Source organism: Hyperoodon ampullatus (genome assembly GCF_949752795.1).
Source record: "Hyperoodon ampullatus genome assembly, chromosome: 5".
Taxonomy (NCBI): Eukaryota; Metazoa; Chordata; class Mammalia; order Artiodactyla; family Ziphiidae; genus Hyperoodon; species Hyperoodon ampullatus.
The window spans coordinates 32,809,363-32,836,222 of NC_136918.1; the positions used below are offsets into that span (position 1 = coordinate 32,809,363).

At 46.1% G+C, this 26,860-nt stretch overlaps 1 protein-coding gene across 11 annotated transcripts in view; it reads left to right on the forward strand.

Annotated features, from left to right (window-relative positions):
- KALRN (kalirin RhoGEF kinase) overlaps positions 1–26,860 on the forward strand; it is a gene marked incomplete at both ends in the record, with an annotated part of 640,695 nt that overhangs the window by 270,305 nt on the left and 343,530 nt on the right. For all 11 annotated transcript variants that reach the window (XM_079705108.1, XM_079705114.1, XM_079705116.1 and 8 more), the window contains 3 exons: positions 7,022–7,213; positions 11,075–11,206; positions 13,035–13,265. In XM_079705108.1, coding sequence (XP_079561234.1) covers positions 7,022–7,213; positions 11,075–11,206; positions 13,035–13,265 — 555 coding nt within the window. The remainder of the gene's footprint in view (positions 1–7,021; positions 7,214–11,074; positions 11,207–13,034; positions 13,266–26,860) is intronic.

Here is a 26,860-nt window from a genome sequence, read left to right on the forward strand (position 1 = left end):
AGGAAGTTTCGCTCAGAGCTGCGAGAGGAGAGACAGAAGTCTTTCTCTTTTACTTAAATCTGCTCCTGGGTTTCCTTGGCCCTCGGACATATGGCCAGGCATTTGTTTTCATGGCTGCTTAATGGTTTGTAAGGCAATTGCTGGAGGAAACACTGCTACAGCAAGCCAGGCGAGAGAGACAGAGGGATTCACAAGCCAGTGTTATCTTTGCTGAGCACCAGGGCTGTTCCAGCTTCTTTCCTCTCTCTGCCGGACAGTGACAGATGGCTTCCACATGGTTTGACCTACTGTTTGGCCAGCCCTGACCAGATAGTCATCCATCAGCTGCCCTGTTTTGTTCCCTAGAGGGCACCCTGTGGTTTGAGGGAGGCAGAAGTTAGAGGTTTCGTTTAGAGCTCACTGCATCTCATAGCTATTGTAGTAGAGTTTCAAGTGTGGACAGTTCTTATTCCAGATGTTCCTATCCCGGTGTCCATATGTTTCGAAGTGGGATCAGCAGGTTTACATGGTAATGTTCAGCTAATTAATCATAAGCTGATGCTTTAACAGCTTCAAGACCCAAAGTGGGTTTCGTACTAGCAAAGATGTAAGCGATCATATGGTACTATTAATCTGGAAAAAGGAGGTGAGGTTCAGCTTTTTCCATTGCTTTGGCACAATCTATTTCTTACTGATTCTGAGTGTTACTCATGAAGCCTCTGAAAGCTGTATGGGAAGATCTCCAAATAATTCTCCTCATGGCTCTCTTTGAGTGTTACCAAAAAAACCCTTAAATTAATATTTATCTGCAGGGCATGAGAAAAAGGTAGTATAAGCAGAAGGATCATGCAGACTAGGAATCAGGAGACCTGAGTCTAGTCCCAATTTGCCTCTCTTTTTGTGACTTTGAATATACCACTTAATTGATCAAACAGATTTTTTAATCGCCTACTAGGTGGATTCAAGCAAGAAATGTCTGGGTTTTATTTTTTTTTTCTAACTATAAAATGAGATTATTATATGAACTTGGCTTCTAAAAACTTTAAATGAAGTGTGTTTGTATTCTCTTCCTTCTTAAAGCATAATTTGCTCACTAAAACTTGCCTATTTCACTTGTACATAAATTGTACTTTAGTTGTAAAACAAATGCTTTACCAAAGTAAAAAGATACAGGGACATTTGAGTAGTTACAGCTTTCATGGATTGCAACCTGACCAAATCTATTAAAAGTAAAGATACAGGGGGCTTCCCTGGTGGCGCAGTGTTTGGGAATCTGCCTGCCAATGCAGGGGACATGGGTTTGAGCCCTGGTCCAGAAGGATCCCACATGCCACGGAGCAACTAAGCCCGTGCACCACAACTGCTGAGCCTGTGCTCTAGAGCCCGCGTGCCACAACTACTGAGCCTGCCCAAGAGACAAAGGCCTCTATTTTTCTGACTTAAGGTTGAAAGGGCATGGATCACAGAGCTAGTCACTGGCTGATTCTGAACTCTTCAATCTTTCTGGGTCAAAGACAGACCTGTGGACAGTTCAGGGCCCTAGACTCTTGAATACTAGGGGTAGGGCATCTGCCAACACAGGGGCTGTAGTTTGCAGGGCAGTGGCCTGACAGGCAGCTAGGCCAGCTTTGCCTGCTGTGGGGCTGGGCCCATGTGGCAGGCTCCTGTGCAAGGGAGTGTTCCTCAGGAAGAGTAGGGGACTTTGTGGCAAGCTTTCTGTGAAGTACAGTAGGACTCTGGACTCATTGGAATATTTGTCTCTAGTTGGAATAGTTAATAGATTTTTCTTTTGTTTTACTTTTTACTAATGCTTTGATTTGGTTTGCAATTAACTTGGAGAGTTAACACCAATGTGCTGGAATTGGATGTGGGAAAAGATATGACATACTTTGAGTTATCAGTTATATGCCAGGCAACTGACTGGATGCTTTATGTTATCTCATGTAACCCACAGGAGGGAGTTTCTGATTCAGGGTGGGGACCTACAATCACAGGAGTGTAAAATTCACTCCTTATTTTAGGAGTGAAGTGAATGGGATTCAAATAATACATGTTCTCAGAAATGATCTGCTCTTACAATCAGCCCCTGACACAGACCCTAGGGTTACCAAAATGATAGCTTGCATCAAATGATTATTTCTAGAAGAGCCAGTATCTCTTTCAGAGTATACCACATAAGAGATTACATTTAAAGAGAAAATTTAGCTGGGTTTTTAAGTGGAGAGTTATCATTATCTTGCAAGCAACTTTGCATATTTTTGTAGCCAGTCAGGGCAGCCAGGAGCCAGGTTCAAAGTGAGAGCCTTTGGCATGGCTGAAAACTTTCATCAAGCTTTAGCCAGGTTAAAAAAAAAAAAAAAAAGATTCTGCCAAATAGTTCTTTCAGCAGAATGACTTTGTTCCATAGATTTCAGTTAATCACAGCAGGAGACAAGACCTCAGGAGAAGGGTCTAGCCATCCATCCTGTGATTTCCACTTAATGGCTGCAGGAGTGAAATGAGAAAACAGAGAATTTTGTAGGCAACAAAAGTGGGGGCAGGGTGTAAATATAGAGGGTTTTGAGTTAGGAAGATTCTGTTGGAATTTAGTTATTTTTCCTATTTGTGACCAAAATGATCGGAGGAGAGCCTTTGAGGGGCGATAGGGTGGGGTGGAGGATGCAGCAGACCAGGCTGCAGGTGCATTGCATTCTGCAGGGTAGATCGTGTTTAAACGTTGGACAGTGCAATACTTTGAATAATAATAATAATAGCAGCACTGATATGGTGGGGGGGGGTTTAAACTCATAAAGCAGTTTTGAGGTAAGAGTTTAAGAAGATACTCACTAAGCTAGAATTATTAGTCATGTTGTTGATTTCTGACCAGGGAAGCTGGTTAGTCTAGGCAGCTCGGCTCAGGGGAAGGGGCTGCAGAGAAGAGGGGTGGGGGGAGCAGCTGGCCCTTGGTCACCCAGCTCAAGCTGTGGCCCTGGCACGACAGTGCAGAAAGCAGAGCTGGGCTGAGGGGCTGAGGCATGTGGACAGCCGAGGCTGGGCTACACGTCCCTCTGGAGTGCGCCACACTGCTCTTCTTGGTCTCACTCCACGTAGGTGTCCCCTTGCCAGCCCTTTAGTGAACAGAGCAGTTTTTTGAAAGCATAAACCAGATCACGTTCCTCTTCTGTTTAAAACCATCCCATTGCACGTGGACACTTGACAGCTTTGTTTCCCTTGTTGCTTCAGTATATACCCCACCTCCTCCATAGAATGAGGTCTAGATTTAGTCAGTATTCCCCCAGGCACTGGAGATGAGACAGAAGAAGACTGTGACCACCTAAGTTCTCTCCACGTTCAATCTGCGTGCCCTCCATGAACAGGGTACACCTGGAGGCCTGGTTATATGGCGCCGACACTGGACACTGCTTACTCAGAAATGGAATGTCTGAGATCTTTAGGTCATCTTACAGGTGAGGAAGCTGAGGCACAGAGGAGGCAAGTGACATCTTAAGCGAGTGCCAGGGCTGGACGAGAACTCACATCTGACTCCTGACCCAGCAACGTTGATGCCCTTGACTGACGGACAGCTCTGCAGCTGGAAGGGCATTGAAGGCTGGCAGGGAAGAACGGCAGAGCCTGGCAGGTGGGAGGGCGTAGAGGAGGCAGCTGGTAGAAAATGGAAAGGCCATGAAGAGTCCAAATATCCATTCCCACTGGCCACGTCCCCAGGACAAATGGGAGTCCCAGGTGCTCTTTAACAGAAGCATAGACAGTGACACAGAAAAACTACACAAAGGGATTGACCCAAGGCCATGACATGTCATTTGTGCCTAACGGCTAAGCACCCTGTTTATTTGGACTCTTAACCTTGCTCTGTCCTTTTAAGTCATGTGAGACCTTCTCCGCCATTCTTCTCTTGTCATTTGGTTTGTGACTCCAGTTTAGAATCTCTCTGCCTATTTGTCTCAGGTTCTAAGCTGGAGGGAGATAAAGAAGGTGATGATGAACTTGGGCCATGTGACTTGCCTGCACTGTTTTGCTGTTCTTCAAAGGGGCTGTAGAGAAGAACAATGAGCAAATTCATGAGTCAACATTATACTTACCCCTCTTTTGTGAGGAACACTGCCTCCACTTCTTCTGTGCAGTGTAATCATTTGTTAGCTTTAGTAAGACATCTCTCTGCCCACTGATAAGGAAACAAAAAGGCATTTACTGTGCTAGTCTCTAGAATGTGAAATGTAAGCTGTAGTCTCTTTTTGTTTGTTTGTTTTTAGCTTTCATTTATGATCACAGGCTTAAGGGTTGAAGGGGGCCTTGGAGGACTGCCAACCTCACCACCCCGTTCTGTGCAGGAAGCCCCTTCTCCACATCCTTGCCAGTGGTTCGTATCCCTTCCCCCTGCATCCCCACTGCAAGTTGCCTCTACCTCTGTTGTAACACTTACTTCATTTTGCTTAAATTACAGTTATTTGAGGACTTTTTTTAAAGTCTCAGCTGTGAGCCCCTGAGGGCAGGAATCCTGTCTCTTTCCTCTTTGTCTTTGATCTCCCACAGCCCCCAACACAGAGCCTGGCCCACTCTCCATAAATATTTGAAGGAGTGACAAGGTGTTAACAGCCTCCAGAGTCAGCCACAGTTCAACATCTCTAATAGCTAGAAAGGTCTTCCTAAAAGTGAGCAGAAACACACCTCCCCAACTTCCCTGTGGGGAGAGAATATAAACAGTCAGTGATGACAAAGGGCCAGGCATCCATAAGATGCACCCGAGAGACCCGGGGGACAGGCCATGCCCTGCTCTTATTGCTGTTCTTGCTTCCCTTCTGGCCAAAGGATACGAAGGTCTTTCCCAGGACAGGAAAACCCAACCACACTAGATAGAGTTGGAGAAATGTGTGTGGCGTGGGGAGGGTTTCCAGGATTCAAATCCAGTTTGGAAAGGCAGCTTTACTAGATGCTGCCAATGTCCCACTCATATCCCCTCAGTCCTCCCCGAGGGTCATCTGCAGACGGTTCCCATGCCCAGCGACAGCTTCCTGTGTTTCTCTGCCCGTGGTCACTCTCTGACCTGGGGACTATGCTTGGCCTGTGTGTAGGTCAGGCTGGAAATGCCAGGGAGTAACTCTAGGAGAGACTTTCAACCATGAGTGATGGGACTTGTGCATAAATACCCCAGATCCGTCATCTCCCAGTGGGACACTCAGAAGTGTGTTCTACACAGTCTCTCAAAGGTTTCAGGAGAGACGACCCCCAAATGCTCAGAGCAGTAACCCACTAATGGACACATCCTTTCTTTATTTGCCTCCCTTCCCTCTTTGACTTGCCTACTCCCTCACTGGGCTTTCTGGGATCACACCCAAATAAACAGTCTGCCCCACATCCTTGTTTCAAGGTCTGCTTTGGGTGGAACCCAAGCAGGAAATTTGGTGGAAATCCTAATGTTAGTCCCTTAAAAGACAGGACTATTAAAATTAGTATATGTCTTTTATCCCCCCATTTCTTTCCTTCTATTTCTAATTCAGAGTTGGTTTTTCTGTCAGTTCTATAAATAGAGTTTAATTTTAAGAAGAATCCATGTCCTAACTCAGAAAACAGGACTGATAATGATTCCTAAGACTTTGAAGGATAGTTATTTCAAATAATAAGAGTCAGTAATATTCTAGTTCTATTAAGGAAACGTACTAGTCAGAAAGGTCTCAGGCCAGACTACAGAAAGAGGTTACGCATGGGGATCATTAGACATCAGGATGGATTTGTGTTCAAGTGCTTCACTTAACCTCTTAAACTTCCACAGACACCTTTTAAATGAAGAGACACCTTATCAACCTGGCTCAGGTTTGGGATGGAGTGCTTGAGGTCAGGACAGCGAACATGAATGCGGACCATGAGGGAAGAGGGAAAGGAAAATAAAGAACCTTCATTAAACTTACCCATTTTTAATGAACTACCGCTGAGCTAATAGAGCCAAGAGAAAATGCCGTTGCCGAAGAATATTTATTATCATATCAGAAGATTCATAACAAAGAACAAAGGTGTGCAAGTAACCTGCCACACTAGTCCTCCTTCAGACAGACATTGTGTGAGTCAGAATAACTCCCTGTAGGGGCTACAATATTACTTGATTGTTTTGACACCTCAGACAATTAATAGGAGGTAGCAGTTAAAAATAATCATGCTCACTACTGCCTTTGTTTGTGCGTTTGTGGGGTTTTTTGTCTTCTTTCTTCCTGTAGAGTTTTCTGCTCTCCTAGTAAGGAATGACACACATGGTCATGAATTTTTAATTGGCAATCAAAGATGGGAATAAATGTAAACAAAACACAGGGTGAGAGGAGTCAGCAGGGCCAGGAGAGCCCCACAGATGCCTTTTTGGGATCAGGTGGGGAGATGTTCCTAAGTCACGTAGGGATAAGAAAGGGCTCCACAGATCTTATTTTTAGCATGGATATTGTGGCTTCATATGCTCTCTTTATTTATTTATTCACCTGCTCTCTTGGTGGGGGTAGGAACAGGGGGCAGCAAAGTCTTCACTTGGTGGTAGGAAGATGTGTGGTCGTCCTGTGACGTGTGTCCTTTGCCCTCTTTAATGAGCACTGCTGCCCTGTTGTAGTTGGCAGTAATGCCCTGGGTACAGCTCTCTCCTGAGTTGAGAGAGGTGCCTTTGCCTCCTCCGGCTTTTGCCCTGGTCTGAGCCGTTGCTTCCGGAGAGAAACTCTTGGAAGTACCATGATGTCCCCATGGCATGACCTCATAAGATGATTGTGAGGATTATTAAGGTAGTCCATGTAAAGTGACTGCATTCGTGGGCATTAATAGTTGGCACAAAAACTATGTTGGTCCTCAAAATGAAAGGGCTCAGTTACTGTACCTGCCATCTGCTGAAATTTCATAATATAAACAAAGACCTCCTATGGGCTCAAAATGGGTATGTTAATGTGGCCGATACTAGCCTCTCTCAAACTTTTTGTTTTGGGTAGCCTCCTTCCCCACGTATTCCCCCACCGCAGGGTGCTCTGTGGGTGCCTTTTCAGCCTGCCCCACTAAGCACCTCCTCTCCCTTGCTTCCCAGAACGCCTATGTCAACATCAACCGCATCATGTCCGTGGCTTCCCGCCTCTCAGAGGCCGGCCACTATGCCTCGCAGCAAATCAAGCAAATCTCCACGCAGCTAGACCAGGAATGGAAGAGCTTTGCGGCCGCTCTGGATGAGCGCAGCACCATCCTCGCCATGTCTGCTGTGTTCCATCAGAAGGCTGAGCAGGTAAGGCCAAGGGAGCTGCTGTGGCCGCTGGTGGTGGGAAGCGGAGGGGCAGGGCAGGGCAGGCTGGGAGGACATACACTGAGGTGTAGAGAGCCCCTCCTCTCTTTTTGAAACACCAAAGACCGTGCTGAGTAGTTTTGACAAAAACCCATATTCTGCTACTGTCATGGCCCCTGTGTACCCAAAGAGACATTGGTAACTCTTGGAGGCTTTGCTTAACATTCAAACAGGAAGAAACCCAGAGCTAACTATTCTGCTTAGTAGTTTATTGTTGGATGTGTGTGTGTGCACGCGCGTGCACGTGTGTGTGTGTGTGTATGTGTGTTGACTGCTTAGTTTGCATTCCATAGCATAGACCAAAGGGGTGAAACTAAACTGATCATTGAGTGCCGAGAACAGGGGGAAACTAATTTTACATGAAGCATTTGCTGTGGATAATAACAACGTAATAATAATACAGTGGACAGAAATAATAATTACTTGTTGCCATTTACTTACTGGCATTGGCCAGTGACGTTACTAACCCATTTTACAGAGAGGAGCATGGAAGCTCACAGAGATTAAGTAACCTGCCTAAGATCCAGTGGCATGTAGGACCTGACTCTAACCAGCTTAGGGAGAGCCAACGGTTAAATTTTCAGGAATTTTATGAGCTGGTTGTTAAACATAGCCATTACTTTAAACTATATAAATTTAAATTAAATATATCACATTAAAAGCAAAGGTAATAAATACTCAAAACTCATCATTTTCAATTATTTTACTAGGTTTTATTATTTTCTATGTTCTTGAGATTATTTCTGTCTATGTTATATTCTCTCTCTCTCTCTCTCTCTCTCTCTCTCTCTCTCTTTCTCTCTCTCTCTCTCTCTCTCTCTCTCTCTCTCTCACACACACACACACACACACACACACACACACAACAATAAACTACTAAGCAGAATGTAAACAGGCTCTGGGTTCCTTCCTGTTTGAATGTTAAGCAAAGCTAGCAAGAGTTACCATTTGTCTCTTTGTCAACATTTATGTCTGTGGTGGAAATAGTATACAGCTGTGTGCTACTGATCACCTCATCCCAACTACATATTTGGTGATGTTGCAGTGGTAGCCTGAAATAGGGCAAGATAAAAGTTGTACACCATGGAAATCATCAAGTGTTAGAAACCAGGGCTTGATTTGTTGTTTTACTGATTGTCTAGAATCTTAAGAAAATATTTTAAAATGCAGATTAAACCTAAAAATGTGCCCTGTGTATAGCTGTTGCATTGTGAATAGAACACAAAATCAAGGAAATATTCTTCTGATATTCAAAAACTATTATTGCATTTAGCAAAGAGGTCACTTAAAATCACTGATGAATGAGTAATGTTCTGACATAAGTCTCCAGGTATTTTTCACTTTTGTCTTACATCTTAACAAAAGTGAAAATATCAACCAGCTTTTGTGTTGGAACTATATAAGTTTGTCGTTTACAAACAAAAGCATCTGTGAGAATCAATTCGTTACATGGAATTTATCATAAGCATTCTATGTGTTATTATTCTTTATAAATTATGTGCTACACATCTTTTATAGCAGTAAAGTTTATAACACTTGTGTGTGTATTACATACACACGTATATGCTGGTTATTAAAAGTTTATTAATATACCCTTGTGAAAATCACACAATTAATCGATAGGCATCTGGGATCAGGTGTGTCTAACATTAAAGCCTATGGTCTTAACCCCTAAATTTCTTTCTTTGTATGACATTTGGGTAGCTCACAGATAACACAGAGTCAGACACAAGGTCATACCTTAAATCTCTTCCTCTGTTACCCATCTAACATGGAAGGCAGCATGGAATAATTGAAGGAGTCTAGGTTTTGATGCCAGACACAGGTAAGTTCTAATCATTAACTCTTAGGCAAGTCACCTCAACATTCTGAGCTTGTTTCCTCATCTCTAATGTGGGGATGATCATAAATCTCACAGCACTGTTATAAGGATTAGAGATGGAATATATTAGGTGCTTAGTGTGTTTTTTAAATGGTAGACATCACCAAAGATCTGTTGGTATCTTTGTATTTCCTCCACCTGTGTCTGTTTCCATCTGAGACCTTCCCAAAGACTGAAAGTACTTGTGTTATAAGTCAAGAGCAGCCCTACACATTGAGAGGAATCTAGCCTTTTTTTGTTATTGTTGTTGTTTTAAGATGATGGTGGCAGTACCTGAGAATATTCATGTCTGATCTCCTGTTCTCTCTTCAACCTATTATTTGCACACTTTGTTCAAGGTTTCTCCAGATTGGCAAGGGAGGTTCAGTGCCTCCCTCTCTGTCTCTCTGTCTTTCTCTCCTTGAGATGACCGTTTTGTGGGCTCTACTATAGGACTCTGGTTAGAGTATTACAAAGAAATTCCAAAGACCTTGAAGAGGTGCTCCCCCCACAACTGACACACACTGTCAAGTTACTTTCAGGTTCCTTTATGAAATGGTTGTTGATGGAGCAAGGAGCTTCTGAGATATTAGCAAGCACATGCAACCTGATTCTGGGTGTCACCCAGCACTCTGCCAGAATTGTTAGGAGACGGCTTACTGCGATTAAAAACATACAGAATGAAAAATCAGCTGCCACAGCCAAGTGGCTAAGGACTGAAAGCTGACATGATACCAAGAGGGGAACTCAGGCAGTTGTAGAAACACAGTACCCAAATTGAGAGTAACTGGAGGACTCAACTTCTATTTGCTGTTTCCTGACTTGGATTAGTTTGGATGAGAAGCAATTTTATTTGTATCTATTTTTTAATGCAATTTCTCGGGTATTGCCAGTCCTTCAGGGAAACTCATAAACCATGCTTCTTTTTAGCTGGAAAGCACACACACACACACACACACACACACACTCACACGCAGACAATGGATTCAAGGCTATTTTTTCAATGCGTTTATTTAGGCAGCTCTTTATTGTCCTCAGATGGGCTGTTCTCGGCAATGAGATAAAAAGGTATTTAGGCAAATAATTTAAATGGAGCTGTGCACCCAGGCAAGAAGAATCACAGACAGAACCACTCCAGACTGTTGGGTGAAGAATTATTTGCATTTTAGAGGTGTATTTTCCACTCAATAAATCTGAGTAATTTCAGTTAGCTCACCCTTTGTGCATGGAGACCCATAGTCTCCCGCAGTTGTTAATTTTAATTTTTAAATAATTTGATGTCTGTCAAGATCTATATCTATAGATCACATCCCAGGAGCCACTCTGGACACAGTACAGTCTGTCCCGCTGAGCTGCCCTCCTCTCTCCCACCCCTTGGGGTTCTGATCCAATAGCAGGGATCTTTTCGAGTGTTAATCTCCATCCCCTGAGGGAATGGTCTCTGCAGGTTCCCTGGGGTGCCTGATGGGCCTGAATGAGGCATTCTTTGCTACTCTTCACAGCTCAATGTCTACACTATAAAGCACATGTGTGGAAACATCCCATTTCATTATATGTTGCCTCTCACTTGTACCTGTGAGTGTGCACAGGACAAGAAGCTCTCACATACACACGTCATGTAGTGAGCTGTTTGCACACCTGTATTTTATCATCAGTGTGTGGATATAACCTGTTGAACATGAAGTCAACTCCCACCCCCAGCAGTTTCGTAATAATCATCTTTCTTTGTGGAAACCATACTTCCTAAACAGGTACTGGGTCTGACTTCTTACCTGGGGTTGGTGTTTGTAAAATTAAAGAAAAAACTCCACTGTCTGCAGTGGTCTCTGAAGGCTTTCAGAGTTCCTGATGCTTCTTCCCAAGGTATCTGACCGTCTGTACATAATCTGCCCATTGCCCGCCCCCAGTGCTCCCACACTGACCCAGCCGGCATCTCCTTCCAGTTCCTGTCGGGAGTGGACGCCTGGTGCAAGATGTGCAGCGAAGGTGGCCTGCCGTCTGAGATGCAGGACCTGGAGCTGGCGATCCACCACCACCAGTCCTTGTATGAGCAGGTGACCCAGGCCTACACAGAGGTGAGAACCCAGTGGACACCCAGGGGTCCTGGCTGTGTATAGGGGTATGGGTGTGTGGCAAGAGTACCAGCCTGTGTGCTGTGAAATAGCCTGAGTTGGACTAAGAAGAAGAGAGGCCATTTTTCTCCCTCTGGAGACATCTTTAAGATCCTTGATCTATTAATGATGATGTCAAAATGCAGCCATTGGCAGGAACTGCCTTAGTGCACATGTGTGTACACACACACACACACACACCCTACCTCACCCTATGTGTGAACACACACACACACACACACAAACACACACCCCTACCTCACCCTATTTGTGAAGACTGGACTGTCTCTTCTGTGGAAGGACTGTAAGAAAGCAAGGCTGTGCTCCTCTGGAGTTGCTTTCTGTCTGGTGAGCGGGCATGCACACACTAGCCCTGCCACCCCTTTTATAAAGCAGCTCATCAAAAAATACTAATTTTCTCACTGGAAGGTCCAGAGCACAACTCACCACAGGTTGGAGATAAGTGTTTGCAGGAGCGAGAAGCTGCTGTGGAAGTGAAGGACAAACTAAAAGGCTCTTCTGCTGAAAAATCAGAGGCTGGGAGCATGGTACAAGTTAAGAAGGGGAAAAAACTTCCTTCTTAACTCGTACCAAGCACACCTCCTTTCACACCTTGATGGAAGGAAAAGGCCGTTTCAACTCCAAAACAACTTTGACTTCCTTGTTAACCAGATTAATTTGGGGTCTTAAAATTCCTATCAATACCCTAGTCACCATGGTTTTAAATTAGAAAGGCACACGCTCGCTGGATAATCTGCCAAGCACTGGAGAGCCACAGGTGTCAATCAGATGATGCCACTTTCCAGAAATATTGCCAGGAATCCAGTGAGGAATGGCAGGGAATGTCACCCCCACTGGTTTCAGCACTGAGGGTGAGTGTTGGGGAACCCAGGAGCATGGACGTTGTGTCCACAATCTAAGGGTCCCTCCCTTATTCTGCGTGTTCTGGAAAGACAGGGAAGTTAACATTTTCAGGAGAAGAAAAAAGGAGGTTCTATGTATATCTCTCTCTCTATATATATATATATAGAAGGAGAGCAAAAGAAGGGTAAGTATAAAAGGAAGAAAATGACAAGGAAGTAAAGGAGAGAAAAATGATGATGATGATGATAAAGGTAGAATTGGTAGCCAGTACCTGCCGGGCCCTCTTCTAAGTGCCCTGTATGTGTTAACTCATTTAATCTTTACCGCAATTCTATGGGGTATGTACCATTTCTATTCCTACTTCACAAACAAGGAAACTGAGGCCCAAAGGGGTTAAGTGTCAATAACTTGCCTCTGGTCACACACCTAGAAGTTTAGAGCTAGGTAGAGGAAGGTGAGGATAGAAGAGGGAACAGGGAGAGAGGTTTTTGGTGTCAACTTATATTCAGCTTTTTTTCTGAAACAAAGATCTGCTGCCTGACCTAGTCAGTGAGAATATTTATCAAGTAAATACTTATCAAGTACCAAGTGTCAGGCCCTCTTCCAGGCGTGGGGCGAGATAAACAAGGCCGAGTCCCTGCCCTCAGGAAGCTGAAATTCAAGGGGGAGGGAGACAGTGATTCGGGGTCTCGCAGACAACTGGCTGCAGCCCCAGCACCTCCTCTCCCTCAGGATTGCGGGGTGCTCGGCCCTCCCCGGGCTGCAGCTGGGCACTGCGGCAGCTCTGGTGGCACACTCCTTGGTCGTCATGGGTGTCAGTAGGACTGAGACTCTCAGTCCTCATCAGGGATGCCAGCAGGCTCGCCTCGCCTCCCTGTGCCCCTCCTGCCCCTCTACTCCCTAGACTTGACCTCTTTCCCTCTTGCAGGTCAGCCAGGACGGCAAAGCGCTGCTGGATGTGCTGCAGCGTCCCCTGAGTCCTGGGAACTCCGAGTCCCTCACAGCCACAGCCAACTACTCCAAGGCAGTGCACCAGGTGCTGGACGTGGTGCATGAGGTGCTGCATCACCAGCGACGGCTCGAGAGCATCTGGCAGCACCGCAAGGTGCGGCTCCACCAGCGGCTGCAGCTCTGCGTCTTCCAGCAGGATGTCCAGCAGGTAACAGACTGCTTCCCTGAGCCTGGCATCTGTCTCAGGCAGGCAGGCAGGTGGCACAAGTCCCTGACCTAGGTGATCAGACCTGGGAACGCCTGATTTATGGAGGGAGGAGGGCAGTTCAGCCCCCAGCTTCACCCCTCCACACCATCCGGACTTGTTAATTGATGCTTCTCACTTAAGCAGCTTTACAGACAGGCCTTCTCACCCTCTGGTGTTGTGAAGGGAGGCTCAGTCTGAGAGACAGCAATTCCTTGCAGTCATGACATTGTTTTCTTTGGGGGAAGCTTGACCATCCCCCAGGCATGAGCTCTCTGGACAGCTCCGGGTCCTAGGGGGTTATCTGAGCGCTGTCGGAGCTGGACCCATGGTGTGCCCACTTCTCAATCAGGGATGCAGGTGGACTGCTAGAGTTGGGGTGTGGTGGGGTACAGGGCCTTTAGGGGATTCTTTGGCAAGCTTGGATTTGGGAAACCCGATTTAAAACAAGGGCTGTTGATAATTGTATGTTCTGTGATTAGAGGTTACTCCTGGCTTAATCTGTTTTTTGCGTTATTATAAGAGTCATAGCATTTTTCTTTACCACAAATAATAAAGAAATTGTTGTTTCTAACTATGAAAGGACAGCCTTGCCACAAATGCCCTTTTGGATGAAAGGACACATTCTTTTTTCCTCATACTTCTCTGTCTGTCTCTTTGGGGACCCCTGGGAGCTTTTCTTTGAGGACTGATAGCTGGGTGGGGGGTAGGGAGAGCTTGTTGGGAGCTGGAGACGGAAGTTAAGGTTTAGCATCATCTCCCTGCTGGTTCACTTTGAGAGGCAGGGGTGGGAGCACTCGTGTTCTCAGAATTTTCTGTGGCCACCTCATAATTTCAAGATTATACATATAAAATAACATTTCACTCTCCTTCCACACCTCCTGCGGTATTGACCAAGTGTAATCGAAAAGTATGTCGAAATATACATGGAAAATTGAGAGCCAACTGGACATGTCTTTGGAGTGTTGGTTCCCCTCACAGCTGTTGTTGGGGGGCCCTTGTACTGGATATTCTGTGATGGAGACAGGCTGGAAGGAGAGCGGGGCATCCTATCAGGGGTCGTGATGCCCTCTGGGTGTGGGGTCACCACCGTGCAGTCAGTCCCAGGAGCAGACAGGCCTTCAGGAGTGTCCCCCATTCTTGGGCTGCCCTAACTCCTTTGTAGCCCCTGTCCCCCGGCTGGGGCAGTGATGAGTCATCGGAGGTGACACTTCAGCCTCAGGAGAGATGGGCACTAGGTGCTGACCCCAGCCCTGAAACCCTTGTGGGGCTTGCTGGGGATGGAGAAGCAAATGCATCAGTTGTCTGCTCCTGCCGTCTGGAATTGTTCAGATCAAGGTATCATCTCTGAGCACAGGAGAGCACAGGGTTGGTCTGTGATTGGGACAGAGTTAGGTGCCAGCCTCCAGAGGCACACAGAAGGTGTTACCACCTCAGTGAACTTTGAGTGACTTTTGGAGATTTCTGGGCCATGGATTGTGCAGCTTCCTTGGTGTGCTCTTTGTCTCCCTGCTGTTTTCATGGCTGTTGTACTAGGACGGGTGCTGGAGAGGGGCAGAGGTGCTGCAAGGAGGGTGGGTGAAAGGCTTCCCCATCAGGAGGGCAGCATCCAGACTCGGACTCTCTGGGAACAGCTGTTATCAGACTTTTCTGTGGCCATCGTGACATCTACACTAAAGCTGGGGAAAAGTATAATAAAACTACATCGGCGGCTGTTCTACATCATGCTCTAAAAATGAGAGCATTTCTGGAATGGAGGCCCTATCAATTCATCTCTACAAGATGAATCACATTGTTGGCACTCACCAAAAGCAAGGAGAAGATTATGAGGTGGATGTAAAGGGGTTTGGATTTTCCACGAGGACTGAATTCCCCAGGATGACTGATTCCATTGTTCTTTTCGGGACATGTGAATGTGACTTCTGGGGACACGACGTCATTCACCCATTGTCCAGCTAACTCTCACTCACCAAATATCTGACACTGGGACAGATGCACGAATAAAAATGTGAAAACCAAGGGCTACGAAACCTGGTGTGGGTTTCAAATGCTTCCTGACACCCAAGCGAGCATTGATGCCTGACCGTGCCTGAGTTGGCACTTCAGAGAGCGCTGAATATAACGCACTCAGTGGTTCCAGTGATGGACTCGGACTCTGGTCTCCCGACTCCCAGCCATACAGGAGCCTGTCCTAGTTTTCAGAATCAGACTGGACAAGCAGTTTTCCTGCTCTGTGCTCCCACGATTTTATTTAATAATACAAAAACACATGCAAACAATAATGTTAACTCAAAGGTCAAAGTGCTATTGGAATTTTATGAATTTATCATTTTTTATTTTGCATGCTTCATCTCTTCTTTTCCAGTATCTCCTTGAGAGTAGAAGCCATGGCTGCTGCTGTCTGGCATGAAGCTGGGGTTCTCTTTATATTTGCTGACTTGAGTTGAAATTATTATTAGAGGCCCCCTGTTTCTGCTTCTGTGAATTGAACACCATCTAACCCTCCTTCCCAACCCATCCAGTAGCTGCCAGTGAGTAGCTGCAGTCTGTTTGCAGGAATTGTGATGTGAAAGTCTGAAGGTCCCAGGTATTTCCTAACAGCCCAGGCAGAGGAGTCGGGGACATAACATCAGTGCTACAAAGTATCCTGGTACTCCTCAGCTATTCAACAAGCATGGGTCTGGGCAGTGGGCCCAGCACTGCACTAGGTTCTGGCAAGATGCCTGGTTGGTTAGGTAGAAAGGCAACAAGACATACACACTTGAAAATAGAAAGCTCTGTGCTACCCGAGCATGCCAGGCAGTGTGCAAGGCAATAGAGTGTTGATGGGACACTTACAGGCAGAGGTGTGAAAAGTCAGAGTTGGTGTCTTGAAGGAGGAGAGAATTGATTGAACCATATAGTCTGGATCCAAGACTCTTGAGCACATTTGGGGTCTAGAGATGTTTACTCTGCATCCTAAGTGGGAAGCTTGTGAGCGAGCATTGGTGGCTAGGGTGATGCAGCATTACGGATAAGAGCATGGACTCTGGAGCCAGATGGCCTGAGTTTAAATCCTGCTCTGACAAGTCTTAGCCATGGGACCTTGGGCAAGTGGCTTCACTGCTGGTGCTTCAGTTTCCTCACCCCTAAAATAGGAACCATCACATACCTATCTCATTGGACCGAAGGAGGTGCAAGCACAGCACCTGCCTAGCATGTAGTAGATCCTCCAGCAGTATTGTCTCAGTTTAGTCACATCCTCTTTGAGTGGTACTCGGGTGTCTCCTGAGTCTGATGAGTTCCATTTTATTCAGTGATAAAATCTCAGAATTGCCGGGGACCTGGAAGAGCATTCAGTCTCACCTACTATAGGGTCAAGAAAATTGAGGGCCAGAGATGTAAAGCAACTTGGCCATAACCACACAGCTAGTTGATGGTAGTGCCAGGACCAGAAGCTAAGTCTTCTGGCTCCCAGTCCAGGTGTCCTACAGAAAAACCACACAAGAGAAGAGCCAGGCGGACAGCGAAGGAGAACAGAAGAGAGACAGGAGGGACACACACATACTAACATAGAGAGGGGAAAGACAGACCACATACACACACCCTGAAACAGGGAGAGAGAAGGAGAGACAGAGACAGACAGTGGAGGATGGGAAAGAAAGGGAGAGAGATTTAAAGACAGAGAGCAGAGAAACAGACATACCTGGGCTGGGAGGAGAAAGAGAAAGAGGACGGTGGGGGAGAGACAGAAGAGAAAGAGAAAGAGACAGGGACTCCTGCTAGTGGAGAGGCGGGGGAGAGCCAGCCAGCCTCTCCCCACCCGACTCCTTGTCCCATTGCCATTTCTGGGGGTGGTCTTTTCCCAAATAAGAATACCTTGCCTAAAGCAGAGTGAAGCAGAGAGGTTGAAACCAAAGATAGACACCAGTGAATAAGAGATTCCATTTAAATATCTGCAGCCAGAATTGGCCTGACACATCATCCCTGTGCTAGCTCTCCCTTGGTTCCCAAAAAGTGTCCTCTTCCCCTCTGGGCTTTGAAGCAATGGAAATAAGTCTCTAAGGATCAAACTGGAACTTGGGTCCATTAAGCTGCAGAAAGGCATAGAGTGCATCTACCATAGTATTGCTAGTGGAATAATTTTCAGTCCTGTTGTTTTTCCAGTTTGGTGTGGAACAGTACTAAGCAACAGCCATAAGAACGCTCTATGATAGCATCAGCTGACCTCCACCTTCTGTCTGTTCTTTTCTCCTAACCCTGTGGCTTCCCACAAGAATAAAGGACTCCTTTCAAGCCCAGATAGACCTGACTTTGCTGAGAAGAACGAGGAGTAGCTAGTCTTGATCTTTCTAGTAGATGCAAACTCCATTCCATTTTTTCATAGCCAGAACAACTGTTGTGAGTATCTCTGCAGGCCATCTGTTCTGCCTCCCTTTCCTCTTCTCCCTCCGTGTGGTGCAAGAATAAATTGGTAAAGTGTTTTGGAACACCTGTGTGCAAGGCCCTGTACTAGGAGTTGGAGGTCTCTGGCCCAAGAGAAGACATATATACCCGAGGATGTATGAGTGGCACGTGGCTATCTGGGTTCAGGGCCAAAGAAGCAAGACAACAATGGGCTGGTGGAGTCAGAGCAGAGAAAGTTCCTTGTGGATGGAATGGCATTTGCACTGGTGCTTGGAGCTCAGGCAGAGGAGACGGGGATGGTATTCCTGGGGAAGGCCAGGAAGTGGAGAGCTAGGTTATAGCCAGGGGACAGGAAGAGGAAATCTAACTGAGTGCCTACTCTTGGCAGCGATAGAGGGAGGTCAGGCTGGAAGGGTTAGGAGTGGTCTTGGTGGGGTGGGTGGGACATTACCCATTTGAGGCTCCAGTGCCTTCCCTTAAAAGTAATGTGTTTTGCTTTTAAGCAGTCCAAAGGTGAGCGAGGGAGGGGCAGTGATGTCAGAATTTTCTGGCTTAGTGATTTTCCATTCTGAATGAGTGTATTAATATTCAAGTCCATAGTTCTTGTACTACGAATGAATCTCACCTGTTTCTATCAGATTTTTCTGGAGCCTCCCGTGGAAAATTGTAGCTTTTACTGTGTCAGCTCTTGCCTGCCAAAGAACGTGTAAAAAGGATTTGAGAGTAATTTTTTTAAACTCCATATATTCAATCTTTTACTAGCTGTAGTGACTAAAGCCCCTTAATCATACTAAACCAGTTTGGGCATTGTATAATCCAATTAACAGCTTTGCATAATAAAAGGTGAGCACTTTGGGTTACAAACAGCATGCTTAGTTAGAAAAAAGTGACTGGAATGATGATGGGTCTAGAAAAGAACTCTTCTTATGAGAAGGAACGATTAAAGCATCTAAGAAGGAAAATGCTCACTCAGGGCATAGTCCCGGATAGATGAGGGAACATACACAAGGGGGAGCCATCATCAAAAATCTGAAATGCTGACTAGTTAGTTACTTGGTGGGTGTGTTGGGGAGGAGATTCAAACATCAGAGGGATGGTTGGATTCCAACCCTGAGATTTGGTTCCTGGCATTAAATGTGTCTATAAAAGTTTTATTGTTCATAGCTCAGGATTCATCATCTTTATGAGCAATCGAGCATCTAATCACTTCACTTATCTTAATTAATCTTCCAACACTATGAAGCAGGTGATAACTTTGGCCCTCATCTTATCAATACTAATGAGGAAATTGAGGCTTAGAAAGGTTAAGTAAACTTACACAAGGTCACACAGCTAGTAACAGAGGAAGGCTATAAACCCAAGTCCACTGAATCTCTAGGTCCACGCTCTTAGCCTCTCTGCTATGCCCTGGGCACTATGTTAGGTGGTGGGAATGCAGAGAGACACGGATCCTGCCCTTGAGGGGTTTATAAGTTAGTGCAGGGCTCAAAGGGCCCTGATAGATTGCTTGGTCCCAAGGGATCAGACTTGGCATATAGCCACTGACAGCTGAGATTCATCCCTAAACTCCCTGTCCAGGAAGACCCACACAGGCAGTCATACTCACACGCAAACACTCTTTTCACCTGCTCCATCATTATAAAATGGCTCTCTACAGTTATTTAGCTCTAACACAAATGTCCCTAAGACAGGCACTACCCATTCTCACTGGTTTTTCATAGTAACCATAATTATGTTAACTCAGTGTTGCTGGTGCTTTTCTTTGTAGCATATGTCTTGAATAATGTCCATTTGCCCATGGTTGTATTTAGCAGTATTAAAGTTCTCAATTAAGTTTTGATGGTGATAATCCAATCATTCGAATACATTCAAGTAGATAATAGATGATTCTTTGGGCAGGGTGAGTGTCCAGAAAGTGAGCAGGGTTGAGGCTTGGCTGAATTGGGGGAGGAAGGGAGGGGATAAGAGAGGGCTCTGCTGGTCAGGGTTGCTTTCTGATTGGAGTGAGGATGGGGAAGCTTTCTCATCTGCCTCTTTGGTGTCACTGATCTTAGAAGGGGTGCTCCATCCCTCTCCCCATAGTAGGAGGCTGGTACCAAAGGGTCTGTTCCAGTCTTCTCCATGTATCCTCCAGCTAGAATTGGCAGGGCTGGGAAATGGGCTTCAGAGGCCTGCTCCTGATTTGCTCAGACCCTCCTGCCTGGAATTTCATGGACCCTTCACACTCTGTACCTCATCCCCATTCCTCTCTGCCCTGCTCTCTGCCTTCTCTTCCCTTCCCCATCATGACCTTTCCCTGTGTGCTCACTTTGATTTTCTGAATGCAGACTCTGTTCTGACTGAACAGTCATCCTTCTGAGATGAGTACCTTCCAAGGAAGGACCTGGGTGCCTCCATCTGGCAGGGTTGGGAGGCCGGTGGGTCCTGGGAGGCAGTGAGAGAAGGTTCCTCCCCAGGAGTTACTGAGCCTCACGGCTTTCTTGATACACAACAATTTAAAACACCTTTAATGTCCTCAATTCCTCTTTTATTACTATGTTAACAAATGACTAGACAGTCACCATCCAAGGTCACTTCTTTCTGATAACCCCCATGTTGGGCATGTCCTTGACCTCAACATGCTATTTCTGGAGCTTTGAATACCAGGCTAAAGGATAAAAGACTCACACTTTATAACTAGTGGGGAACTATTGAAAGATTTTGACCAGAGAAAACAGGTGATCAGAGTGAAGGTCTGAGGTCATTTAGTACCAGAGGAGGACTGTGTTGGAGTGGGAAGATCCTAGGGCCACGGTCATGGGCTAAGGTGATGGAACAAGGGTAGATTTGAGAGCATTTATGAAAAAAAATCACTGGAACTTGCTGTCCATTTTGTTGGAAGACAAGGGAGGTGTCAAGTGTGAATATGGGACTGTGTTCTTTAAAGTGGGGTTCTTGGACCTGTTGAAGAACCCAACTCAGGTCCACTTGTCCAATGCACAGCAAAGCCAATCTACCAACACCGAGTTGTAATGAAGGAAAGTACAGAGTTTATTGTAGGGCGACAAGCAAGGAGCATAGGAAACTCATGCTCAAAAGACCCAAACTCCTTGATAATTTTCAGGAAAGGGCTTTTAAAGGCAACATTAGGGGTGAGAGTCACAGGGTATGTGATCAGCTTATGGACATTCTTCTGATTGGTTGGTGGTGAGGTAACAGGGTGATGTTTCAGGAATCTTAATCATCAACCTTCTGGTTCCAACCAGTCTGGGGTCTGCTGCTTGTGGTCAGCATGTAGTCACTATCCTCCACTGGATGGGGGTTGTAGTTTCTGCAGGGCGACTCAAAGATATACACCAGATTGTTATCTGCATCCCTTCAGGAGGAACTGGGAGTCCTGTGGCTCTATTGTTCTAATCATTAACTGCATGAGCCTCCTCTTTGGAACTTGGGGAAGGCCAAACCAAAACGGGGGACTTGGAGGGGCTTTTGTATCCAGGAAGACCTCACAAGGTCCTGCTCAGTTTCAGTTCCCCCTTTTCTTTGATGCTCCTCAATCCTGAGCGGAACAGGGGCAGGACAAGAAAAGGAATACAGTTTTGGATAAAGAGGTTAATCATAAACTCGGCAGGGGAACTCGTTTTAGGGGGACTCAGTTTCAGACCCCTGGCATTAAGATCATCTGGGCAGAGTAGGGTCTTGTTAAGAACAGATTATCTGAGCCTACTCTATACTTTTTGATTCAGAATCTGTGGGTAAGGTGGTGCCTAGGTTTTAGAATGAACCCCAAGTAATTCTGAAGCAGTCTAAAGTTTGAGAACCTCTGACTTGAGAGATTCAGTCCTTAGTGATGAAAAGTGTGGTGACACCACAAACAGGAATCAAAGGCACCATGTGAGGAGATGCTTTCAGGGAGATGTCAAAGACAAAGGCAATTTCCAGTCACCTCAGCCTGTTGGGAAGGGACAGGCGTGGGCTGCCTGGGAGTGGAGGGGTCCAAGGGAGGGAGGCGGCTGGTTTCTTAGCTGGCTTCCACCCAGCATCACAATTGTCAGGGCAGAGGACTGTGGTTCTAAGGGGGAAGAGAGTCTGTACACCTGCTGATGAGTTTCAGCTGAGCCCTCTCAGAAAAATGATGGCTTTTTCTGCCATAGCAAGACATTTATTTTGATCATACTCGTTCCAAAGAGGGGACAGAAAATGAATTGGTGGTAATTGGCCATTTCAAGTGGTACCCGCATGCTCTCCAGTCTCAACCGACGGGGAGCGGGGTGGTCCCGGCAGAGAATGAGCTGCTCCCCTTCAGAACTAGTGCTCAGTGTGCTGTGCAAGGAGACAGAAACAGTGACTTGATGGCTGTCCTGGGCGCTCACACACGTCATGCACACTTGAGCTTTTAACAGAACAAAACGCGTGTGGACACCGATGGCATGCCAACTCTCCTTCCCGACCTCAGAATATCGGCTTCTACAGAGTCGGGGCTGGGCGCTGGGAGGTAACAGCTGAGGGGGGCCGTTCTTCAGTTTACTTAACACAACAAAACGCCTTGCCCGTTTTATCATGGATCAAATTATGACACAAACTTAATAACATATTTCAAATAAGATGATTGATCAGAGAGAGCCAGGGAGGGAATCAGAGAGTTGGGATTCTGATTTCACAACTATGTGCCAAACAGCTCCCTTTCCTTTAATGGTTTTTGCCCTTTATCACACAGGAAGTTCTCACATCAGGTTGAGTTCATTCTCTTATTTATTCAGCAGATGCTCTTTGAGAACATAGCAGTGAACCAAACAAAGCCCCTGCCCGTGTGGAGCTTACATTCAGGAGGGAGAGAACACCATCACAAACAAACAAATATGTCATAGGTGCTAGAATGACAGCAGGTGAGCTGAATGAACAAGCCATGGGGTGTGTTTAAGAAGAGATTCCAAACATGTGAAATGGGACCTACAAAGTCCTTGGGACCAGAATGAGCTGGGGGCATTCATGAAAATAGGAGAATGGCCAGAGTACCTGGTGAATAGAGAGGAGGGAAAAGGAGTAAACAGTTTGAAGAAATGGGCTGGGTCCAGATCACCTCAGGCCATATAAGCTATGGAGAGAATTTGGATTTTCTAAGTGTGATAGGAAACAGTTGTAGAGTTTCAATAAGAGGAATGTCATGACTTGATTCTTGTTGAAAGAAATGTTATATTTAAAGATCTGGCTACTGTGTGGAGGGAGTAAAAGGAGGAAAACCACCTAGAGGGCTGATCGGGTGAATGAGGAAAGATGGTGGCTGGGACTAGGGTGGTTTTGATGGAAATCAGTGTACAGGAAAGAGTAAGTAAGACAGGCTTGCAGCTAAGCAGTGAATTGTGGTGCTTTTGCTGATACAAGGAAAACTGGGAGAGGAGGGGAGTGGGGCAGAAGGGAATAAAGAGTTCTGTTTTAGATATGTTAAGCTTGAGGTGCCCATTATAAACCAAACTGGAAAGGAAGAGTAGGCAGCTGGGTACATGAGTCTCAATCTCAGGAGAGAATTAGGGCTGGAACTGTGAATATGGAAATTACCAGCACATAGATGATATTTAAAGCCATGGAACTGGGTGAGATCATCTAGGGAGTAAGAGAAGAGAAAGAAGAGGTCCGGGGATGAGCCCTCAGGCATTCCAAAATTTAGAGCCTGGGAAGACTAGGAAGATTCAGAAAAATAGACAACAATGGAGATCAGTGAGCTGGGGGAATTCTCAGTGAGATGGCATCTCAGGAGCTAAGGAAGAGGTGTTTCCAGAAAAGGGAGGCTCTTCCTCTTAAGCGGGGCTGAGCAAGGTGGGTCTCTCTGCAGGGTGGGAGGGCCGCAGTGGTCCAGGGAGGTCAGAGTGGAGTGGGCTGAGGATGGCTTTGGTGGGAGGGCACCCCAGCACTGGGAGTCCTCAAGGAAGTGTGGTCCAGAGCAGAGCAAGGAGGGAGTCCCTGTGCAGGCACAGCCTGGTGCAGGCGTCGGAGCCCAGGCAAGGTGAGCAGAGCAGAGAAGGGTGGCCTGGTATAGGTGTCAGGTGCATAGGTGCAGACAGTGAGCAGGTCAAGGAGGTCATCCACGAGGGGCAGGGGCTGTGCAGTGTCACAGCCTGGGCAGAGGGAGGAGGGCATCCGTGCAGGGAGGGCAGCCCAGCTTAGAGGATTGGAATCCAAACAGGCTGAGGAGGTGTCCACACAGGGGGCTACCCAGAGGAAGTTTACTAGGAGGTGGTCTTGGAATCAACCCCTGAGGAAGGGAAGGGAAGAAGGAGGATTAGACAGAGAATGAAGTTGAGCTGCAGTGTCATCTCAAGGGAATCCTCAGCCAGCCCTATCGGGCGTTCTGAAGATTGTCTCAGGTTGGGGAGTGAAAACTGGGTCTTTATACTCTAGAGTCTGTCACTGGGCACGGGTCAATGTAAGAAGGGGCTTTGGGCAAAGCCACTCTCTTCAGCCAAGGGTAATAATCCCCAAAGGGGACTGACACCCGAGGCTGTCTGTCTGCTGGTGACACTCTCAGCAGGGTGGTAAAAAGTCCTTTGTGGCACATCACAGCATCTACCACCTCCATGGTCTCAAACTACCTCCTTCAAATATTTATTAATCGCAAAGGAATAAGAGTGACTTTCTAGAAGAAGGCTGGAAGACACCACCCTGACCCAGTGATCAAAGTTAACATCATGAGTAATGGGGGAAATTCAAATTATATCCCACCTGATAGAATGCAGTGGGAAGAACAAGAATCATTTCTGTGTTATTCCTGATTCCGATCATGAGGAAACATCAGACAAACCCACACTGAGGGACATTTTGTAAAGTAATAGACCTGTAACTATTAAAAGTGTCAAAGGCAGGAAAGTCAAGGGAAGCCTGAGGAACTCTTCCAGATTAAAGGGACAACTAAGCATGACACATGCTTCTGGCCTGCATCCTTTTCCTCTAAAAGTCAGTGTTGGGACACATGGGAAAACTTGAGTAAGGTCTGGGAATCAGATGGTAGCGTTGCTGCCAGAACCATTTGGGTTTGAATCCTGACTCCACTATTTAGTAGCTGTGTGAGCTCAGGCAAGTTAACTAACCACTCTGAGATTCATTTTCTTCATCCAAACATGGGGATAATAACTCTCACCATCCCAGGGTTGTGGTGAGATAGCATAGATGAGATGGTGAGCGTGTGCCCTGGCCTAGTGCTGGACAAAGAGTGAGCCCTCCACAGCCTTTTCTTCTGAGGAGGGGAACTGCCCTACCCTCAATGTAATAAAATCATGAAATATTTGAGTTGGAGGGAGATTTAGGGAGATGATGTGATCCAACAGTCTCATTGGAGAAAGTGAGGTTCAGAGAGGAGAAGGCACACACCCAGCTGGGCCACAACTGGTTAGGGGCAGAGCTGGGGTGAGAACGCAGGTTCCTCTGTAAGTTATGGTGTCTTTAATTTAGAATGATCATGATGGTACCACATTTTAATGATGCTTTAGGAACCTAAAGCACTTACATATTAACAGAGCTTAGACACCAACTTAAAACTTTGTTCAAAGGTGGTTGCCTCTAAATGCAGGGGCCTCCTGCACTGGGCTGGGAGATCCTTGAGGTCTTCTCCAACACTAAGATTCTATCATGTTAGAAGAATCCAAAAAATCAGAGTCCTGGGACAGAAAGCAGCTAGGCCCTTGATTTTCTCCCATTAACTCGGTTGTATTCATGGCCACTGTTCAGAAAATATCAATAGTTCTCTTCAAAAAGACTTTTCTCTTCTCCTTAGCAGCTAGAAAGGACTGTCTCCTCCCCTGAAAAGTACTCTGTCTTGATTGTATGCTGGTTGGAATAAACACAATTAGATGAGGAAGAAAAGGGGTGATTAGGGAATTATGCATAATGGCTGTTAGATTGGCTCCCAGATCCGGTTCAGGATGTGAGTATCTCTCTTGGAAAAGGCTGTTCTGGGAAAGGACTAATTCCGGTTGAAAAGTTGGGGCATGAGAAAGGAGAAAGAGCTTTACACGTTGTTTGCAAGACTGCCTGCCTGCCTTCGTGGGGAGGAGTCCCAGGCTGACCAGGGCTGTTGTTTCCAGTGATGGGGCAAAGATCAGGCCTCCTGCTGAATGCGCTGGCACAGCTTCTCCCAAGACAGTAGGCAGCCGTATTTGCACTTGACAACTCATGGCTATAAACATTCATTGAATATCTTCTGAGTGTGCGGTGCTGATGGGGACACTGGGGGCAGGCGAGGGTTGAAAGGGCAGGATACAACGGTGAAAACCCCATACTTCTTCAGGAGCTACCTACCTGCCAAGTGGGGCAGTGGAGAGAGGGTGGATCCACACAAAGGGAGAACTTTGAATGCAGGCTGTGAGAGGTACTAAGAGTTACCTATCTAGGGAGTACGGAGCTGGAGACACTCACCCCAAAGTTGTGTGTTGGGGCAATGAGTTTTGAGTTGAGTTGAGTTCAACATATCTCACGCAAACCCCTCTGTGCTGAGTACAATGCTGTGTCCAGGAATCACAGGGAGGTCAGAGTCTAGTGGGAGAGACCAGCCTGTGGGCAATAATTGTGGTTTGAACAGAACAGAGAAGAGTGACACCACCCCAGCCTGATTGTTAAAGAGAAAAGGCTTTCCAAAAGTAGAGTTTGAGATGGCACTTAAAAGATGAGTAAGAAGGAGCCTGGGAAGTGGATATAGGGAGAAAAAAGAGATGGACATTTCAAGTGAAGTGAAAAATAGTAAGAACAAAACTCAGGAGGTGAGAAGCAGTTTTGGGGGGTGTTGAGAGCTGGGGCAGGAACTCATTGGAGGTGGGGTTGGGAGGGGTGGACCTGTTGCAGAGGACTTTGCATGTCAGGTTAAGGGGCCCCTCAAAAACTATACCCCAGTGAAATGCCTTCAAGAATGCAAGGTTTAACTCCATGTAAGCCTAATTTATATTCTTCAGGTGGATTTTGTGTCCCTAACTTTTTTTTTATCATTAGGATCTGGCTATATTAGAAATTCATAGTTTATTTTTAAACCTTAGTGTATAAAATTACTCCTTTGAAATTAAAGGCACATCTTGCCAGAATGAGACTGACAGCTCTCACTGGGTGCTACTTCCCACTCAAGTTCAGAGGCACACCTGTCATTTATCAAAACCAGAGTGTGAGTATGAAAATTGAAAGAAAACTTAACAAAAAAATCTGTCACCTTTGTGCTA